General features: G+C 37.4%; 1 protein-coding gene across 6 annotated transcripts in view; it reads right to left on the minus strand.

Annotated features, from left to right (window-relative positions):
- Nucleotides 1-21,405, minus strand: part of EPB41L5 (erythrocyte membrane protein band 4.1 like 5) — a 165,307-nt gene that overhangs the window by 110,869 nt on the left and 33,033 nt on the right. For all 6 annotated transcript variants that reach the window (XM_023762502.1, XM_014464388.2, XM_023762501.1 and 3 more), the window contains exons 4-10: nt 7,824-7,866; nt 5,850-5,928; nt 4,638-4,682; nt 4,411-4,463; nt 1,220-1,340; nt 1,004-1,091; nt 137-225 (exon numbers count right to left, since the gene is read on the minus strand). In XM_023762502.1, coding sequence (XP_023618270.1) covers nt 137-225; nt 1,004-1,091; nt 1,220-1,340; nt 4,411-4,463; nt 4,638-4,682; nt 5,850-5,928; nt 7,824-7,866 — 518 coding nt within the window. The remainder of the gene's footprint in view (nt 1-136; nt 226-1,003; nt 1,092-1,219; nt 1,341-4,410; nt 4,464-4,637; nt 4,683-5,849; nt 5,929-7,823; nt 7,867-21,405) is intronic.

The raw sequence follows: 21,405 nt of genomic DNA on the forward strand, positions 1-21,405 counted from the left end.
GGATTATGACAGAAGACAGTTTCAATTAATTTATAACCTTTTCAGAACTATTTGATTTCCAAATTCTATTTTGTGTATTAACTTCATATTAAAATACAAAACAACAATAAATATCTTTGACACTGACTCTACTTACCAAAAAAATAAGCCAATTTTGGTCTCTCCTTCAAAAACAAGAACTCCTGTTGGGGTTAGCCCCAAACTATAGTCATTCCCGTCTCGAGCCTAATTTAAGGAACGGGAAATGTGTTAACTTATTTGCATAAAATAGGCTTCACATTTTCATACAATTGCTTAATTTTATTTTCACATTGAATTATACTAATTATTCACAGGTAATATTAATATGCAAGGTATTTTCAACAGTTAGAGTTTCCAAAACAAAATTCTCAGAATTAACGTGTACATTTAGTTCATTGAAACAATACAGTTTAAGGTATGTCTTCACTGAAAATAGTTACACTCCCACTACAACAAAAGCTCTTTCCAGATTCTTCTCACATTCTATTCACCACTTAAATCACAAATTTTGAAAAATAAAACTGCCTTTCTGGGAAAATTTAGCTACTCAAACTAAAAATAACTTAAATCACTATACCAGCTATCCTACAGTTTAACAAAGTCCTCTCAAGTTACAGAATTTCAACTTTGCTTCCTAAATTACTTTAATTTTTATAGAGCCTTCTTAGCTTACATGATATGAGACTATATGAATGTGAAGTGAAAGACTAAAAAGTGGTTTAAAATCTTTAATAAGTAACAGCTTAAAAGAACAGACATACTTTTTGGAAATTTTGGTTGTTTCTCTTCTTTCTTATATTAACCTTTATGTGAGATTCTTAACATTCAGTATTTAATCTCAGCCTTTATAACCACCTACCTCAAGTACCTAGTATTAGCCCATACAAACTCCATAGCCTCTCTCACATGAAAAAATTTCATAGTCACCTTGTATCTTGAAGGAATAAATTTTTTAATAAACGTATCACAATATAGTGCTTACCTTGACCACATGCATATCAACCCCATACATTTCTAGCCATTTGGCTTTATTCAGATAATTGGTTTCAGCTTGTGCTGGTGTCTGACCTCTGAAATAAAAAATATTTTTTAAATAATAAAAATGTAAAATGAAGTCTATACCAAGTACAGAAATAGAAGAAAATATAAGATCACTATCATGGTGATGTTAAGGAAAGTGTGGTCAAATATCAAGTACCTGTATTCCTTCCATTTCTCAAAAATAGCCAACTCCATCTCTTCAGTCTGAATGGGCATGAACCTGAACTCAGTTATAAGTTCAGGACTATGCTCAGCAAGATCACAGTCACCAAGTTCAGCTACAAACATAAGTTTTACAAAGTTATATTTTGTTAACAAGTTTATTTCCTGATGAATCTTTCTTTAAAACCAATTTTATTTAAAAATACTGCTAGGATTAGAAAGATTCTTTCTTAAACAACCAGGAATTCATAACACCCAAACCACTCCCAAAAGTAAATGTAGCTTACACTTGTGATTTATCTGTCTATACACACAAATCACGTATTTGTGTTTGGTGGTGTATTTCTGATTAAATGTCTTCAATTTATTCAAACCTTATTATAATGCTTAACCTTTGAGAACCTCTTTCTAGACTTCCACAGAGAAATACATTTGACCTTTTAATGAATAAATAAGAATATTTAGCAATCCTTAACACTTAGCTGGCATCTGTTAAGAACCTAATATGCAAAGAATGTGACATAAATTATTAATCCTAAAGACATAACAAAGAAAAATTGCTAAAAAGTATTTGGGGAAGGGAGGCAGTAGGAAAAGAACTGAACACTGCACAAACATTTATGTACTCATCTGTGCTGAGCTCTGAACTGTGGGTTTGGGGGAAAAGGGAAAACATTCTAGTTTTCTATACTTAAAAATGTTTTCCTTTAAAGTAATATTTTACTCATTAAAAATGAAAATATTTCCATTTTTATTTTAAAAAATCTAGCGGTGGAGAGAAAAAATACATGATAACTACATTGAGATAATCATACAAATGATAACATTATTTATTGAGCACCCACTCTAAACACATATTATAAATATACTATCACTTAACTTCCTTGAAGATTTTATCACACTCCTTTATTGCTGAAGAAATTGCTCTTTTGTCTGGACTACAGTGACTTTAAGGAGCTCTAAACCAAATCTGCTATATAATGTTGTTCAGAATGTTTACTAAAATGGTTCAGAAAAGTGAACTTGAGAGTATGAGAAAAAGCTAATAACAACTACCCTAATAAAATATAAAATCATCAATGAAACAAGCTCCTTTTATGAAGATGGAAGTAATACTTCAGCAAATTTATTTTTAAGAACCTTAAGAATTAATAGGATTTGATAAACTATTAGGCAGGGGACAAAGAGAGATGCATAGGACAAAACATAAAATTTGAAAAAATCCAAACTAATGGTGCCATGGATGAAAAGATCAAGAAAAAATTTTATTTAGGAAAGAAATATAAGAAGAATTAAGAAATAATGTATCAGTCACATGTACCAATCAAACATTAAGTAATTAGTAAACACTACTCTGAATAGTGTTTTATTAAATACACAAAAATGTATAAAAACCATATTTTCAAGAAGCATATACTTTGCTTGTCATTAAAATTACACAATATGACAAAGACAGACCAGCTGATGCAATATCCTATATAATAAAAGGGTAATATGCAAATTGACCCTAGCGGACCACTGGGAACAAACGGTCGCTATGACACGCACTGACCACCAAGGGGCAGACGCTCAACGCAGGAGCTGCCACCTGGTGGTCAGTGTGCTCCCACAGGGGGAGCTCCGCTCAGCCATAAGCAGGGCTGACTGCTGCGAGTGCAGCGTCAGTGGCAGGAGCCTCTCCTACCTCCTTGGCAGTGCTAAGGATGTCCTACTGAGGGCTCCCGGGCTGCCAGAGGGATGTCTGACTGCCAGCTTAGGCCCAATCCCCAGGGGAGCAGGCAGACATCCCCCAAGAGGTCCCAGACTGCAAGAGGGCACAGGCCGGGCTGAGGGACTGCCCCCCCCCCCCCGCAAGTGCATGAATTTTCATGCACTGGGCCTATAGTATGGTATAACAGATATTGAAAATGACAGCTCTTCAATAGGTCAAAAAATTTTAGAATTAACAACTTCATATAAGAATCAATAAAATGTAAAATACGTGCTTTCAAGAAAGATACATGCAGTTATATACTTCTGATTGTTACAATGCTAGAAGCATAGCATTTCCAAACTAGTATCGTTGATATTCTGCAGACGAGAAAAGTTTTAATTTGTAGACAGACTATGATAGTAGATGGAGATGGATAGGTAACAATTATCCTAGTGGCAAAATTTTGAAGTACAGAAATTTTGTCCATTCACAATCCTTCTATCAATAGGAAAATATGCTTTCTTAAATATTGGAAGCACAAAATGAGCAAAATATTAGGTTTATCATGAAAACATTAACATTTTAGTATTATTATCTTTTCAATGGCAAATAAGTGCTACTGATCTTGGAGGGATTGGAGATAAATATAGAATCAGCCCCCTCCCCCAAAGCATAAAATTATAATCAGAATATTTCTTTCCATTTTATGAACAAGGACTGAAATTAATGTTTTATAAGAATTTCAATTTTTTAGAAGAAAATTCCTAAATTTAACACTATATGATTAATGTAACAAGGTACAAGATTTGAGTTTTTCATTACTCTCATTTACTGAAAAAATACTTTTTTATCCTTAAAATAACCATCAGGAACTTTTAAATACATGCTAATTATTTCTTTCATGTATTTGTTTTTAAGAATACTACTAAAAGCAAACCATGTAGCTGTGGCAACTTTCTAATATATAACTGTATTCTTTTTAAGGAAAAAAATAGCTGATGGCCAACTATAACATTTATAGAATTATCAAGTAGACTGTAATAATAATTTGAAAACTTATAGACAGAAAAAGCACAAACAAAATGAAAGGCACGAGAAAGAAGGCAATGTTCTAAAACTAGTGTAAGTAAAGTCAGAGTTGGATATTGATACAAATTTACGCAAAATCAGTGCTGCTTCTCCCATATCACTTTGAATCTTCTGAAATTCTTTTTTATTTTTATTTTTATTTTATTGATTTTTTACAGAGAGGAAGGGAGAGAGATAGAGAGTTGAGAGAAACATCGATCAGCTGCCTCCTGCACACTCCCCACTGGGGATGTGCCCGCAACCAAGGTACATGCCCTTGACCGGAATCGAACCTGGGACCCTTGAGTCTGCAGGCTGATGCTCTATCCACTGAGCCAAACCGGTTAGGGCTGAAATTCTTTACCTAACCATACACTGAAAATAGTTATGCTTTACTCCCAATAATCAACATGAGAACTGCTTACCTTGCACATTATAAGCTGCCAACTGAACTGCTGTATCAAAAGGACACTCCAATCTGAGACCAAACACAATTGGTTAAACAATTTCACAACCTTCAGTTAAAGACAAATAGAAATATATACTTTATGTTGGCCATTTCTTTTTCATAATTAGCTATAAAATTATTCTTTAAAAACATTTTTAAACTACTCAAATAAAATATGATTTACCTTAAGCAACTAATACTCACTTTCCACTGAGAATATCTTGTCTTAATTGAAGAACAAATAAATACCTAAGAAAAACAAAAGGCACAAATTTAACTGAAGAGAACAATTTTACCCTTCTAATTTGGAAAGAAACATTCTTAATTATACAACTTTGCCCAAAATAAAGTCTATAAAAGAAAAAAGGGACAATAAGCATCAGGAGGATGGTAGCATGTCTGTAAGATGACAGCAAAAAACAGCCTAGCCGGTGAGGCTCAGTGGTTGAGTGCCAACCTGTGAACCAGAAGGTCACAGTTCAATTCCCAGTCAGAGCACATGCTTGGGTTGTGGGCTCGATCCCCAGTTGCAGGGAGAAAGGAGAATGTGCAGGAGGCAGCCAATCTATGATTCTCTCTCATCATTGATGTTTCTATTTCTCTCTCGTGTCTCCCTTCCTCTCTGAAATCAATTTTAAAACATAGCAGGCACAGAATACATATAGTAGAAAGAAAAGATTTATGGCAAAATACTAAGAATGAGCTCTGTGAACTGATTTAACTGTACTTTGACAATGCAGCCATCCCATATGTGAAAGGATACTAGCATGCATATAACTGTGAATAATATCTATAATCTCATTGGCAGAGTAGTCAAAAGCAAAGCCCTCCTGAAGGAATTCAAGATTTTACTTAATAAATAGTAAGTAGAATGAGTCATGGATTTGCAATATCATCTATTAAGAAATACCAGGAGGGCAGGAAAAAGTAAAAATAGGTATATATAACCTACTTAAAGTTTATTCAAAATTATTCAAAACAAATCAAAATCTAACATTTTTTATTAATCAATGGCATTTCAATCGGTAAAGCAAATCAGGAGCCTACTTGAATAAACTCTCATTGGCCAAAGATAGATCATTTTGAACATCAATAAACATGGCAATGTATTTAAACACATCAGTCCCGTACAAAATTCATGAGTTGATAATGACACTTAAAAAAAGAACTCACTAGTTACCTTTGGAGGATGCTAGGGAACTAACTCTTTATTTTGAAAACTGATAAAAAAAAAAAAAGGAAAATAATCCTACACTTAAAAAGCACTATCCCAAATGACAGTCTATTGTCTGAGGTCTGTTACAAAGGCAAGGAATACATTTCATTAGCTGTCTATAAACTGGAAAGAATTATGGACAATCTTCCAACATTTTAGCTAGCCTGACTAAACTTTACCCGTGTTCAACTATGTCTTACCGGGTTAGCTCTTCACGAAGATTATTTGGTTCCGAGGAATAAAACTTAACTCGAAAATGCAGACAATAGGGTGAACCAACTGCCATTAAAAAGAAAAGAAAACGCTTTAATTTTTATAACTATTTAAATAATAAGAATTTACAGTCAGTAAATCTGTCAAAAATCCACTGAACTGGGGACAAAAGATAACAGGTTATTATTATATTTCAGTTTACAGTGTAGGTTTGATTAAACCTAATACAAAAAGAGCTATCTTTTTTTGAACTATACCAACCATCATACAGTTCTATTATAATAATCTGTCTTCCTAAGAATAGATAGTTCTAATTTAATTCTAACAGTTCAGGGCCAATATCTATATACATATAATAACCTAAGCGACCGTTACAACCGATTGACCAAATGATGGGTCAACCAGTCGCTATGACGCACACTGACCACCAGGGAGCAGACGCTCAACACAGGAGCTGCCCTGTAGTAGTCAGTGTGCTCCCACAGCCAACCTCCCATGGCCAACTTCCTGTGGTCCTTCCTGTTAGCCAGCCAACCTCCCACGCCTCCCCTCCTCCGCCCCCGGCCGGCCCCTATTAGCCCTGATGGGGTCAGCCAGCCAACCTCCCGTGGGGAGGGATCCTGATCAGCCTGATCGCTGGCCAGGCCAGGAGACCCCACCCATGCACGAATTCGTGCACCAGGCCTCTAGTATCAAGTAAAAAAGTTCTGACTGAGCCCTGACCAGTATTCCTCAGGTTTAATTCCCAGTCAAGGGCATGTATTTGGGTTGCAGGTTGGATCCTGGGGCCTGATTGGGGCAAGTGCGGGAGGCAACCAATCAATGTGTCTCTCACATTGATGTTTCCCTCCTCTCTCTCTCTCTTTCTTTCTATATCCCTTCCTTCCTCTCTCCCTCCCCCCTCCCTCTCCTCCTTTTTCTCTTTTCTCTCACTCTTTCTCTCCCCCCTCCTCCACTCTCTCTAAAAATCAATAGAAAAAATATCCTCGGGTGAGGATTAACAACAACAAAAGTTCTGACTGTGCAATCTGACAGCCCTGACAATCTGCAGAGCTGTATTTCTTAAAAGCACAGAGGAATACTTACGTTATTAATTGTTCATGGCAAATCCTCCCATACACTTTCCAATTCACTTCACCTACTTCATTAACATCTATATTTTCAGTGGTTCCATTATTTAGTAAAGACAAGAGTTGCAATGCCCTGAAATCTGTTACTATACAGGACAAGGTATACTAAGGATTGAATACTAAGGTATTTTCCTGACTACTGATAGGAATAACACTGGCATTTTATGTGAAACACTTTTCACTGTTCTTAATTTTTTTAAAAGTTACAGCTTTGCCTAACTGGTGTGGCTCAGTGGTTGAGCACTGACCTATGAACCAGGAGATCACGGTTCAATTCCCAGTCAGGGCACACACCCAGATTGCAGGCTTGATCCCCAGTAGGGAGCATGCAGGAGGCACCGATCAATGACTCTCTCTCATCATTGATGTTTCTATTTCTCCCTGTCCCGTCCCTTCCTCTCTGAAATCATCATAAATATATATATATATATATATATATATATATATATATATATATTTTTTTTTTTTTTTTAAAGTCACAGCCTTAAAGCCTCAAAATATTTTTTCAGAAAAAGCTGGACAAATGCCAAACAAGAAAATTCCAACATAAGAAATTACTAAATAAAGGTTAAGCATCTCATGGGAACTTAATCTCATTTGCAAGCTGCAAGGCTTTCTCCTGGAAACAAACTGTAAGGCACTTCCATCTAATTACCATCAATCCTATATAATTTAGAATCAGTATTCCAGGTTGAAATTATTTTTAGAAAGTAGAAATGCTAAGAAATTCATCTGAAACGATTGTTAAGTCCTTACTATTAGAAATAACTTACTAATATATAATTATATATAATTCAATTTCTATTTTTTCACAATTTTTTCAACACTTACTTTTAACTTGCTTTTTGATACTCTTTGTAACATCCAACCAATGCTGAAAACAAAACAAAAATTCAGTTGTTAAGCAGATGACAGAACTTAGCATTTTAATTACTAAAAGTTAATTTTCATCATGCTTTTACTGGTAATCACAAGGAACTATTTCACAAGAGAAAAAAGAGTGAAAATGAGCAGAAGGGTTATCTACACAAAATCCATAGTAAGCTTATGAATAGAAATGAGCAAAAAAAGACCTAAAACCAAATATATGACTTCTTAAAACATTACCTTTACTCTCAATAACAAAGATAGTCTAAATTTTGCCCTTAGTTATCAAAAAAAAGAGAGACTCACAACTATTAAAATTTGACAGAAGAAAAGTTATCTTCATGTTCCATATTCTTATAATAAAAATAAGATTTATTAACAGATCATGACCCCATATTAGGTGCAATAATAATGCCATGTCTATTATACAAAACTAGAGGCCCGGTGCACGAAATTTGTGCGGGGGGGGGGGGGGGGGATTCCCCTCAGCCCAGCCTGCACCCTCTCCAATCCAGGACCCCTCGGGGGATGTCCGATTGCCGATTTAGGCCGGCAGTCGGGCATCCCTCTCACAATCCGGGACCTGTCTGCCTGATCGCCCCTAACTGCCCCCCATGCCAGCCTGGTCACCCCCAACTGCCCCCTCTACCAGCCTAGTTGCCCCTAACTGCCCCCCCGCCAGCCTGGTCGCCCCTTACTGACCCCCCTGCCGGCCTGGTTGCCCCCAACTGCCCCCCCTGCCAGCCTGGTCACCCCACGCAGCCTGTTCAGTCGTTTGGTCGTCCCTCACTAACCCCCCTGTCGGCCTGGTCGCCCCATGTAGCCTGCTGTTCAGTCATTTGGTCGTCCTTCACTAACCCTCCTGCCAACTGGTTGCCCCACGCAGCCTGCTGTTCAGTTGTTTGGTCGTCCCTCACTAACCCCCCTACAGGCCTTGTCGCCCCAGGCAGCCTGCTGGTCATTACTGTTACTGTGACGGCATCCTGGACAATTTGCATATTCCTCTATTATTAGTATAGAAAGACCTAGCCAGTTTTGCTCACTGGTTAGAGTGTTGGACAGCAGATTGGAGGGTTGTGGGTTCAATTACTGGTCAAGGGCACGTACCTCAGTTGCAGGCTGGAGCTTGGCCTGGGTCAGGGCACATGGGGGAGGTAGCCTATCAATGTGTCTCTCTCATATAGATGTTTTTTTTTCTCTCTCTCCCCCTCCTCCCTCCCTTCCATTCTCTCTAAAAATCAATGGAAAAATATCCTTGGGTGAGGGTTAAAACAAACAAACAAAAAAAGACACTACTCAGAAGAGCCTGCACAATAAAATTAGATTTGTCTCATGATCAAGGCCATATTTATTAAGTGAAGCAGTCTTTGCCCCTCTATTTAACAAATAAAAAAATGTTAATATTGTAACTAGCATATTTCTGGTTTCATGAGTAACAGCCTTTTGATACCTGTAACCTCTTCACTCTCCAATGTCCATAATATAAAAGACCTAAGAACCAATTCCAAAGACTTCCAAACCATTCCCAGCTTACTTCTCCTGCATTAATCCTTTTACAACACCAAGTCCTAACAGTGACAGGAGGCATGCATCCAACTAAGATATACATAATAGAGTTCTCTCCAGCATGCTTACAATTCCAAGAACCCTAAAGGAAAAGAGTGCTCTTGTGCTAACTAGTTCACAGAGCGAAGGAATCCAGTTTCAGAAATCCAGATAGACAAAGAGTGGGTACACAAGGCTGCATTGTAAACAGACTTGTAACAATTTGCTTTTCTTGCCAATTATTTGCCCTAGCCTGTTCTCATTCTTTCCCAAGATCCAAAAGTAAAATTCACAGAACTACCAGAATGCCAGCAAAGTACCTCTGCACATTGAAATAAGATGGTCAGTAAACATTTTCAAAGGCAATTAAATACTGTGCAATATTTTCTCTGGATTCCAAGTGTGTAGGCTACTTAGTTAGCTGTCTCTCGTTTTTTTAAAAATTCAGTTGGACTCCACATTTAAACATATTTCAATCTAACAAATGTTCAGTTTACACAGACCTCTATTAATAAAATGCTAGCCCAGCCAGTAGGCATAACATAATTCAATATATTAGCAGAAAAGGTTTCAATCTAGGACATCAAAAATTCCATCCATCATGGCCAATATCCAATGTCCAAAAATCCCAGATTTAACTGTGCAAAATATTTACTACAGCCTGATGTCAACTACATACTAAGTGTGAAATAAAATTAGTTTCCATGCCCCAGATTTTCTCCCCACAACCATGGACCTAGGAGTTGCCCTTTCTTCAAGTTTTACCTATTATACTGCAAGGAACAATTTTATGGTTAGTCACCTGGGCAGCCTCTTGTAGCCTTAGTTTTAGGGAGACTCTCATACACCATGAGTGCAAATTAGTACAACCATTCCAGAAGGTAATCTGACAATAGCTTTAAAAAAAATAATTATGAATGTGTTCTGATTTACCTACAAGGAATTACATCAGGTAAAGTTAAGACAATTTATATATCCAACAATACTAAACTGCCTACATAAAGTATTGCAATATAATAAAACAGCAGGCAACAATTAAAATGAATGCAAGCAAATACTTAAGATTCTAGAAAATTACTTACTTTATACTGTTAAATTTTAAAAGCAGGTTATAAAATATTATAAATTATTTTTGTCAAAAGGTACAAATTTGTATATATAGTCATGCGCTTTCTTTTGGACTGAGACAATCTATAACAAAACAGTAACAGAGTTGTTATCTAGGTGGTTGAGATTACTGGTGGTACTTTTTTCTTTGTTGTTTCCTATATTTTCAACTTACTCTACCAAGAGCACATATTACTTGAAACAATAATCATCGACCCCCTTACTTAAATATTTTATGTAACTAATATATTCATATCATTTTATTTTTTTGGTAACATTAAAAGGTACATGGTCAACAGTCCTTCCAACATCTGCAACAAGCCAAGGCCGTCCCCCCCATATACCCAATTTCTATCATCACACTCACAAACATACCCCCCAAGGTGTCATTGGTTTCTGATTCTTTCCAGAATTTCTTCAAACAGAGAAGAAAAAACAACTGTGTGTTTGTGCTGGTAAAGAGTAAAGAACATTAACAGCAGACTGACAATCAACAGGCTAAATATAAATTTTGGCAAAATAAACTTTGTGGAATATAAAAAACATTAATACAAGACAGACCACTTACTATTTCTTTAGACAATTATAACTTAAATTTCATCCAGTTTAACAAATTTAGGGCTAGTCTCATAAATACTCCTTAAATCTCTAGTTTGTTTCCTAGTAGTCTAAGCTGCACAGTAAACATAAAATCATCCCAGTGAGATAAAGGATCAGAGTTTTTCCCCAAGTAGGCATTTTAATCTCTTTTCTACCTGCATGGAATAGCTTTCTAATATCAGGCACATCCCTGAGACAACCCAAAATTCAGATAAAGCACCAAACACATTTTCAAGTGAAATTTAGGAGCTGGGGGAGTTCTGGGTGAAGTTCTGGGGAAGGTCTGAGCTCATGTTTGTATATTCTCAAGTCTGTTTTCTTTCATCTCCTCCACATTCCAAGCCCAGGGACTGGAAAATGCAGAGCTCAGAGACAGGCACTGAGAGTAGTTTTCCTTGATTCAGGCTCTTTAGGAGTTGAGTTTAAATTACATTAGAAGATAAAGGTGAGAGCATGCAGATATATATATAGCTTTGTATGTTTGGTGTGAAATGAATATGGTTCTCTTTCCTCATGGTACTTGAAAAACTTCCTTCTAATTTCCTACTTTTAAAGTTTGGCTGATAAACTTTTATGCCAAAGGATGTGGAAAGTCAGATTTCTTTTGATGCTATTAAGCTGGGCATGAAAGAACAATTATTTACTTGTATGTCTTAAAATATAAATAACATATAATCACAAACACAACAGACATAATTAAACCAAACAAAGAATCACCTAGGGAGCTTCCAAAACACTAACATACACACACCTTCAACCCAGGCACTATTGCCAAATAATCTGTAAACAGCTCTTCAAATGACTATCTGATTTCTAACTGCCTACATTACTTTGCTAAAGAAAAGCACCATATTTTGCTCAAAAAGCCAAGACCACAAAGCAGAGAAACATTAGTCATCTTTCAAAATAATTTCCTCTGCAAAAAATATTTCTCCTGTGAGTAGTAGAAGCTTATGTTCTGAGTTACAGGATTGATTTAAAGCATATTTAAACATTTTAAACAGTTACTAAAATGTTTTTAAAAATCTATGCTATGAAAACAGAGGACCAATATATTGCATTGCTGTAATCTAACTGAACACAATTCAATTTAATGTAGATTCCATTATAAATACTTCCTGAGTAATTACTTTTTTGGCATTAACAATTTGTGATATAAAACATTCTAAATTTATTACTAGTATACTCTCTTAGGATTCTTGTGGAAATGCAGGCAATTAGGTAGGATAAAAGACACTCTTCAGAAATAGAGCACATGATCTACTTTGGAAATACCTTTTTTACAGACCCTCCTCATTTAGCAAATGTGTGTGTTACAATATATACATATATATATTTAATATATTCATATTTATTTATATATATTTCTCACTTCCCACTAGTTTACTGAATCCTATTTGTGTTAAGTTCTCAGGTACAACCTAATGCAATCACCTTCCAACAGTGATAATTTTACCTCCTCCTTTCTAACCTTTATAACATCAATAACTACATTTGCTTACTACTATTATGAAATTACACAACAGCCCTAACCGGTTTGGCTCAGTGGATAGAGCGTTGGCCTGCGGACTGAAGGGTCCCAGGTTCGATTCTGGTCAAGGGTATGTACCTTGGTTGTGGTCACATCCCCAGTAGGGGGTGTGCAGGAGGCAGCTGATCGATGTTTCTAACTCTCTATCCCTCTCCCTTCCTCTCTGTAAAAACTCAATAAAATATATTTTTTAAAAAAAAGAAATTACACAACAGTGGTAATAATGAGCATCTTTGTCATATTTCTGTCTTTAGTATGAATGCTTCTATTGTTTCTCTATTAATCTACAATTATTATGGTTTTTAAAAAAAATAATTAAAAATTAGTATAGAAAGAGAGCAGAACCCTGAGCAACCACCAGGTCTACTCTCCATAGGTGCTGCACCCAGTACCACCCTTGAATATGGGCACATCTTCCAAAGGTTGGCTAAACCTACACAGAGAGAAATGTCAATTCCATACAGGCCAAAGTCCATTAGGTTTATTCAAGGTCTTATTGGGTAAGGAAGAAAGGGCTTAACAGGCCACACAAAAAAAATACACGATCAGAATTCTAGAGTATTATGCTATCTACTCAACCTCAGATGCGTGAGGTCAGCAAGCCAAACTTACAGCTCACCACATTATGCGTACAGTACCTAAAATAGCTGAATCCTAAAATTGTGACAAGAATTGCCTCTTACCTTAGCTCAATGGTCTCGGATTTGCTACTGTTGTAGCCTCCAGGTGTGCACTTACAAAACATTTACCCAATGTTCCACTGGACAATTGTTTTCTAGCTCTCAGCTGTTCTAGCTCTAACATCTCCATTTCTATTTGTGTTGAATTTTGTCTTTAGACTAAATGCCATAAACTTCAACTAATCAAGTTACACATCTTACTTTCTAAAGATTTTAGTTTCAATCTTGTTGAATGTAGTTTCACTTAAGTATACAAAAAAGCAGTAACAGCATAAATTAGTTAACCTGTTCAGAATTGGCACACATCACATCACCTCACCTCACCTCACATTCCATGGCCAAAAGCAAGTCACATAGCCAAACCTGATGTCAACTGAACAAGAAAGTATAATCCCCTTATAAGCAAAGGCAAGAAACAATCCCAGGATATACTTACCATATATAATAAATTTCATCAACTGATAGTGAATCATCTTTGCATTTCTGAGAATAAACCCCACTGGATTATAATGTATTATTTATACTTTCAATAGGCTGCTGATATTTTATTTAGGAGTTTTACATATAAAACAAGGGAAATTTAAAATACACATATAAAACAAACCAATACAAGTTATCAAGTCAATTTGAGGAAAAGGCAAAATATAACTATTACTGACATGTTAAGTTCTTTTTCCATATTTTCCAAATATTAGGAGAAATACTATCTATGTTTTCCTTTACTGAAGCCTGTCTACATTCTAACTCATTCTTTAAAAACCTAATTGGACCAGTTAAAATTCTAATCTATAAATATGAAATTTTTAAAACTTCAAGCAGAGGTCACACACATATAGGTCAGAGGGTTGAATCTTGGCCGAGAGCCATGTTTTACTTGGCCCACACTATATTTTTCTTATTTCTTTAAAAATAATTTTATTATGAAATATTCACAGAAAGTTGCAATAACAAGAGGTCCTGTGCACTCTTTCTCCACCTTCCCCCAATGCTTTCATCTTACATAACTATAGTACAGTATTAAAATCAAGAAACTGACATTAGTACAATGTGTATACAATAAGTCTCCACTTAACGTTGTTATTGTCAACAGGTTCTTGGAAACTGCAACTTTAAGCAAAATGGCATATAACAAAACCAATTTTACCATAGGCTGATTGATATAAATAAGAATTAAGTTTACACACCATATTTCTGGTCATAAAAACAACACTAAACTTCTAAATAAAGACCCAAAACACTTCTAATATTTAACAGTGAAATAAATGTGAGCTACACATACATTTAAGAAAGATAAATAAAAACACATAAAATAATTACTTTCCAACATGCTTATTCCAGTTCAGTGTCACAGGTGGCCAGAGCCTGTCCTGGCTGCCCAAGGTGGGACCCCACCTGCACAGAAGGGCTCACACACACACACACTCACTCAGACTGGGATAATGTAAATACACCAATTCATCCAACTTGCACATTTTTGGGCTGTGGGAGGTAACAAAAAAAAACCCATGCAGACATGGAGAGAACATGCAAACCACACAGACAGTGGCCCGGGCCAGCAATTATTGTTGTTGTTGTTAGAACGAAACGACATTGAACAAAATTACATTATTCAAGGACCTGCTGCATATAGTTCCACATCATTTTATCACTCATTTAGATTCCTATAACACCACAATGAAGATAAAGAAATATTCCAGGAGAAACCAAGATGGCGGCATAGGTAAACACCTGAAATTGCTGCCTCCCACAACAACTTCAAAAATACAATGAAAAGACAAAACGGACATCATCCAGAACCACAGGAAGGCTGGCTGAGTGGAAATTCTACAACTAGCATGAAAGAGAAAAGCACACTGAGACTCAGAGGAGCTGCGGAAGTAAAGTGCAGAGGTACAGAGGCTCGAGCGGGCGCCCGCGGAAAGGGGCTGGCACCTGAGGACGCAGCTGTCTTTTTGAATTGGGAGGGAGTCTCAAGCCCGAGACTGCTCTGAACTCCAGTTCCGGGAAGTCTCTGGGGACCTAGACTCATACCTCATACGGGGAGAAACTGGACTGTCTGGCAGCGGGCAGAACTCGGAACTCGGTGGCTTTCCCTCAGAGGTGCTTGTAGCAATTACCGGGACACTGAGATGTGGGGCCCCTTAGGGCAGGGCTGAGGATCAGCCATAGCTGCTTGCTCCACCCTGTTGATTCCCTGAGACCCCGCCCCACCTAGGCTGCAGCAGAGGCTTTTGCATATGAATGCCCTGGCCCTTTGCAATCTGAAAAATACCTAACAAATTGCAGCTGGGCCAGACAAACCCAGAACTTCCAAGAGAAGGCCCAAGGCCCCACAGCAGCTTGCATTGCTTCACAGCTGGGCCTCATCTGGGCACCTCCAAACCCCAAAAAAGGAAGGGGAATCTGCAGATCTCTTCGTAGCTCCTGCTGGGTAGCCTCAGGCAGAGGCTAAATTAGCACCTCCTTAGATATAAGAGCCAGTGTATCCAGTGGTCAGAGCGGGACCATCCAGATTACAACTCCTCAGATCCATAAGGGACACACACTCAGGGGGCAGACTCAGTGAGCACCAAAGCCCCACTGAAGCAAGTCTTGCCCCAGAAGGGTGTCTTCAGCACAGAAGTTCTCCCACTGCAGACACAGCTGATTCTCACAGCCAATTGGCCTGGAGGTCAATTCCTCCCAGTGATAACTACAACAATCAAGGCTTAACTACAACAAGACTACAACAAGACTGTGCACAAAGCCCACAAAGGGGTGCACCAAGAGTGTCCACCTCAGGTAATTGGGGAGGCTGAGCCACTGGCCCTATAGGACACCTAGCACACAAAGCCACTCTACCAACACAGGGAAGCATAAAACATGCGGAGACAAAGAAACAGGTCACAAATGACAGAAATGGAGGAAAGCAAACGACTGGATATAGAGTTCAAAACCACGGTTATAAGGTTTTTCAAGAATTTTCGGGAAACCGCCGATAAATTTAGTGAGACCCTGGAGAATATGAAAAAAGACCAACTAGAAATTAAGCATACACTGACTGAAATAAAGAATAATATACAAAGATCCAACAGCAGACAAGAGGATCCCAAGAATCAAGTCAAAGATTTGAAATACGAAGAAACAAAAAATACCCAACCGGAAAAGCAAAAAGAAAAAAGAATCTAAAAATATCAAGATAGTGTAAGGAGCCTCTGGGACAACTTCAAGCCTCCCAACATCCGAATTATAGGAGTGCCAGAAGAAGAGAGAGGGCAAGATATTGAAAACCTATTTGAAGAAATAATGACAGAAAACTTCCCCTACCTGGTGAAAGAAATTGACTTACAAGTCCCGGAAGCACAGAGAACCCCAAACAAAAGGAATCCAAAGAGGACCACACCAAGACACATCATAATTAAAATGCCAAGAGCAAAAGACAAAGAGAGAATCTTAAAAGCAGCAAGAGAAAGACAGTCAATTACCTACAAGGGAGTACCCATACGACTGTCAGCTGATTTCTCAACAGAAACTATGCAGGCCAGAAGAGAGTGGCAAGAAATATTCAAAGTGATGAATAGCAAGAACCTACAACCAAGATTACTTTATCCAGCAAAGCAATCATTCAGAATTGAAGGTCAGATAAAGAGCTTCACAGATAAGAAAAAGCTAAAGAAGTTCATCACCACCAAACCAGCATTATATGAAATGCTGAAAGGTATTCTTTAAGAAGAAGAAGAAGAAAAAGGTAAAGATAAAAATTATGAGCAGCAAATACATATCTATCAACAAGTGAATCTAAAAATCAAGTGAATAAAAAATCTGATGAACAGAGTAAACTGGTGAATATAATAGAACCAGGGGCATGAAAAGGGAGTGGACTGACAATTCTTGGGGGGAAAGGGGTGTGGGGGTGCAAGAAGAGACTGGACAAAAATCATACACCTATGGATGAGGACAGTGGGAGGGTTAAGGGCAGAGGGTGGGGTGGGAACTGGGTGGAGGAGAGCTATGGGGGGAAAAAAAGAGGAACAACTGTAATAATCTGAACAATAAAGATTTAATTTTAAAAAAAAGAAATATTCCATTATCACAAAGAGTTCTCTCAGACTACTCCTTTATAGTCATACCCACCTCCTATCTCCAATATCCTTAAACCTTGGCAACCATTAATTTGATCTCTCTATATATAATTTTGACATTTTAAGAATGTTATATAAATGGAATCATACAGTATGTGACCTTCTGAGATTGGCTGTTTTCACTCAACATAAAGCCCTTGAGATCTACCTAAGTTGTGTATCAACAGACTTTTCTTTTCTATTGATGAGTAGTATCCAATGGAATACATGTGCCAGCCTATTTAATTACGTTTTTTGTTTTTTTCCCAGTGTTTTGTTATTACAACTAAAGTTGCTATGAGCAACCATGCACCAGTTTTTATGAGAAAATAAGTCTTTATTTCACTGGGGTAAATGGCCAGGCATATAAATGCTGTCATATGGTAAGAGTATGTTTAGTTTTTTAAGAAACTGCTAGACTATATTCCATACTGGGTGTACCATTTTCACATTCCCAAACCCAATATGAGATCCAGTTTCTCCACATCCTCACTAGCACTACTAAGTTGTCACTAGTTTTTATTTCAGCTGTTCTAATAGATGTGTAGTGATGATGCTCATCAAGGTCTTAATTTGCATTTCCCTTTTGTCCATTGACGTTTAACATCTTTTCATGTGTTTATTTGCCACCAGTACATCCTCTAATCCTACTCTAAACTCTAGAGGAGATAAATCTACAACACTATCTGCAAAAAATATTTGTATTTATAAAACAATTGGAAAAATCAGAAGCTTCATAAGCCCTTCCTCTTCCCAAATAATTCAGGCCAGAAGTAATTAGGTGGTCTGCGCAAGGTCAGCATCATGCAGGGAGAGGCTAGAGATGAATTCCATAGAGATCGAGTAGTCAAGTAAATATACTGATTATAATCAAAGCCTGGTTTCTGTAGAAGAGGACTGCAAATAGAAGAAAATCAAAACAAAACAAAAAACACTGCAAGTAAGGCCTATGATACTGGACTAAAATCGGAGTTATGGGTGTGAAGTCATAGTGTATGATATCTCTCTATATACACACACACACAGACACACACACACACAGACACAGAAAGAGAGATTGAGAAATGTAAACATATAGTCCCTAAATCTAGCCAAAAAATTCTTTAGAGAACTGGCAAATTCCAGGGCTAGAGAAGGGAAATATAAGATGAAAATCTTCTCGGGCCAGAAAGTCAGGAAATGCTCCAAGAATGATGTGTGTATCTTAAATGAATATAGAAGCCATCTTGAAGTGGCTCCCACTGACCAAACCTCAGGAAATTGAACATCAAAATAAATGACAGTAACAGGTTATGACCCACTGAATAAAACAGAAATCCATTAGTTCATAAATAAATAAATAAACAAATAAATAAATAAATACAAAGTTTGATAAGAAAGCCTCAAAGTAACTGTCCACAAAAAAATAAGTACAAAAGTAAAATAAGTTTATAATGGATAGGACCTGGCCGACACCACCTTAATCAAGGGATTGAAGTTAATATCAACAGTAATGGGACACAATGAAATTAAAGGTCACCCGATAGAACGGGTGAGAACACAGGATCACTTCTCTGTTATTTCCTGCCAAAGGAGTCTAAGATTAGCCTACTCCATGAGGAAACATCAGAGAACACCAAAATGGAGATAACCTACAAAATAACTGTCCTGTATCTTCAAAAGTGTAAAGGTCATGGAAGTCAAGGAAAGACTGAGGAACTGCGATATTCTAGTCTGAAGACCACGAAAAGACATGACAACTAATGTAAAGTGTGATTCTGAACTGGATCTTATGGCTATAAAGAACACTCAAGGGGCAATTGGCTTAACTTCAATGGAGGGTGGTAATGCCACAATGTTAAATTAACTTTCTGGTTTTGTCAGTTGTATTGAGTTATCCAAGAGAATATGCTTGTTTGTAGGAAACATACACTTAGGAAACATACACTGAAGAATTCAGGGGTGATGGAACATCTTATCTGCAACTCTCTCTCAGATGGTTCCAGAAAATATTTATAGTGTCCTGCAACTTTGCTGTAAATATGAGATTGTTTCAACTACAAAATTAAATATAGCACAGCCAGTGTGGCTCAGTGGTTGAACATCGACCCATGAACCAAGAGTTCACCAGTTTGATTCCTGGTCAGGGCACATGTCTGAGTTCTGGGCTCAGTCCCCAGTAGGTGGCATGCAGGAGGCAGCCGATTGATGACACTCTCTCATCATTGATGTTTCTCTCTCTCCCTCTTCCTAGCTCTCTGAAATGAATAAAAATGTTTTTTTAATTAAATATAAACACCTTTTCACATATTCACATAAAATAAGCTAGTATAAGCAAAGGTAAACAACTTTTTAAAAAGCAAAATTTCCAGGCAAATGGAAATGAAAAATAAAAAATAAAAAGCTGGGATAGCAATACTTATATCTGAAAAAATAGACCTCAAAGTGAAGGCCATAACAAGAGATAAGGAAGACCACTTCATAATACTAAAGGGATCAATACAAGAGGCTATGACTCTGGTAAACATATATGCACCCAATACAGGAGCATCTAAACATATAAAAAAAACTTCTGAGGATATCAAGGAGAGGTTGACAGCAATACAATCACAGTAGGGGACTAACATCACTGGATAAATCTTCTAGACAAAAAATCAACAAGGAAACAGCAATCCTAAATGACAGTCTAGAACAGATGAAACTAACTGTTATCTTCCACTCCAAAGCTACAGAATATACATTCTTCTCAAGTGCACATAGGGCATTTTCAAAGATTGACCTCATGTTAGGACACAAGCTAAGTCTCTACAAATTCAAGAAAACTGAAAAAACATCAAGCACCTTCTCAGACCACAATGGCATGGAATTAGAAATCAGCTACAATAAAAACGCTCAAAAACAATCAAATACCTGGAGGCTAAATAGCTTGCTATTCTATATAATAAAAGGGTAATATGCAAAGCGCCCAAAAGGCAGAATGACCAGTCGCTATGACACGCACTGACCACCAGGGGGCAGACGCTCAACGCAGGAGCTGCCCCCTGGTGGTCAGTACGCTCCAACGGGGGAGCGCCGCTTAACCACAAGCCGGCCTGACGACTGGCGAGCACAGCTGCCCACCACCACCACAGCAGCGCTAAGGATGTCCAACTGACAGCATAGGCCCTCTCCCTGAAAAGCCATCAGTCGGACATCCCCCAAGGGCTCCCAGACTGCGAAAGGGCACAGGCCGGGCTGAGGGACACCCCCACAAACACACACACACAGTGCACGAATGTCGTGCAATGGGTCTCTAGTTAAACAATGATTGGGTTACCAAAGAGATCAAAGAAGAAATAAAAAAAAAACACCTTGGAAACAAATGAAAATGAACATAAAACAATCTAAAATCTATGTGACACAGTGAAAGCAGTCCTGAGAGGGAAGCTCATAGCACTATAGGCCTACCTCAAAAAAAACAAGAAAAAGTGGTAATAAGTTATCTAACACTACAACTTAAAGAATTAGAAAAAGAATAACAAGAAACGCCCAGAATAAGTAGAAGGAAGGAAATAATAATGATCAGAGCTGAAATAAATGATAAAGAGACCAAAAAAAATCCAATACAAAATATCAATAAAACCAAGAGCTGGTTCTTTGAAAGGATAAACAAGATTGATGAACCTCTAGCCAGACTCACCAGGAAACAGAGAGAGAGGACCCAAATAAACAAAATCAGAAACAGAAAGAGGTGAAGTAACAACTGACCCCACAGAAATACAACGGATCGTAAAAAAAAATCATGAACTACTTTATTCCAACAAATGGGACAGCCTGGACAAAATGGACATATTCCTAGAAAAATACAACCTTCCAAAACTCAATCAGGAAGAATCAGAAAACCTGAATAGGCCAATAACTACTGATGGAATTGAAGCAATAATCAAAAAATCCCTAGGCAACAAAAGCCCTGGTCCAGATGGGTTCATAGAGGAGTTTTACCAAATACTCAAAGAAGAACACCT

This window comes from Myotis lucifugus, unplaced genomic scaffold, assembly GCF_000147115.1.
Source record: "Myotis lucifugus unplaced genomic scaffold, Myoluc2.0 scaffold_247, whole genome shotgun sequence".
In the NCBI taxonomy this organism is placed as follows: Eukaryota; Metazoa; Chordata; class Mammalia; order Chiroptera; family Vespertilionidae; genus Myotis; species Myotis lucifugus.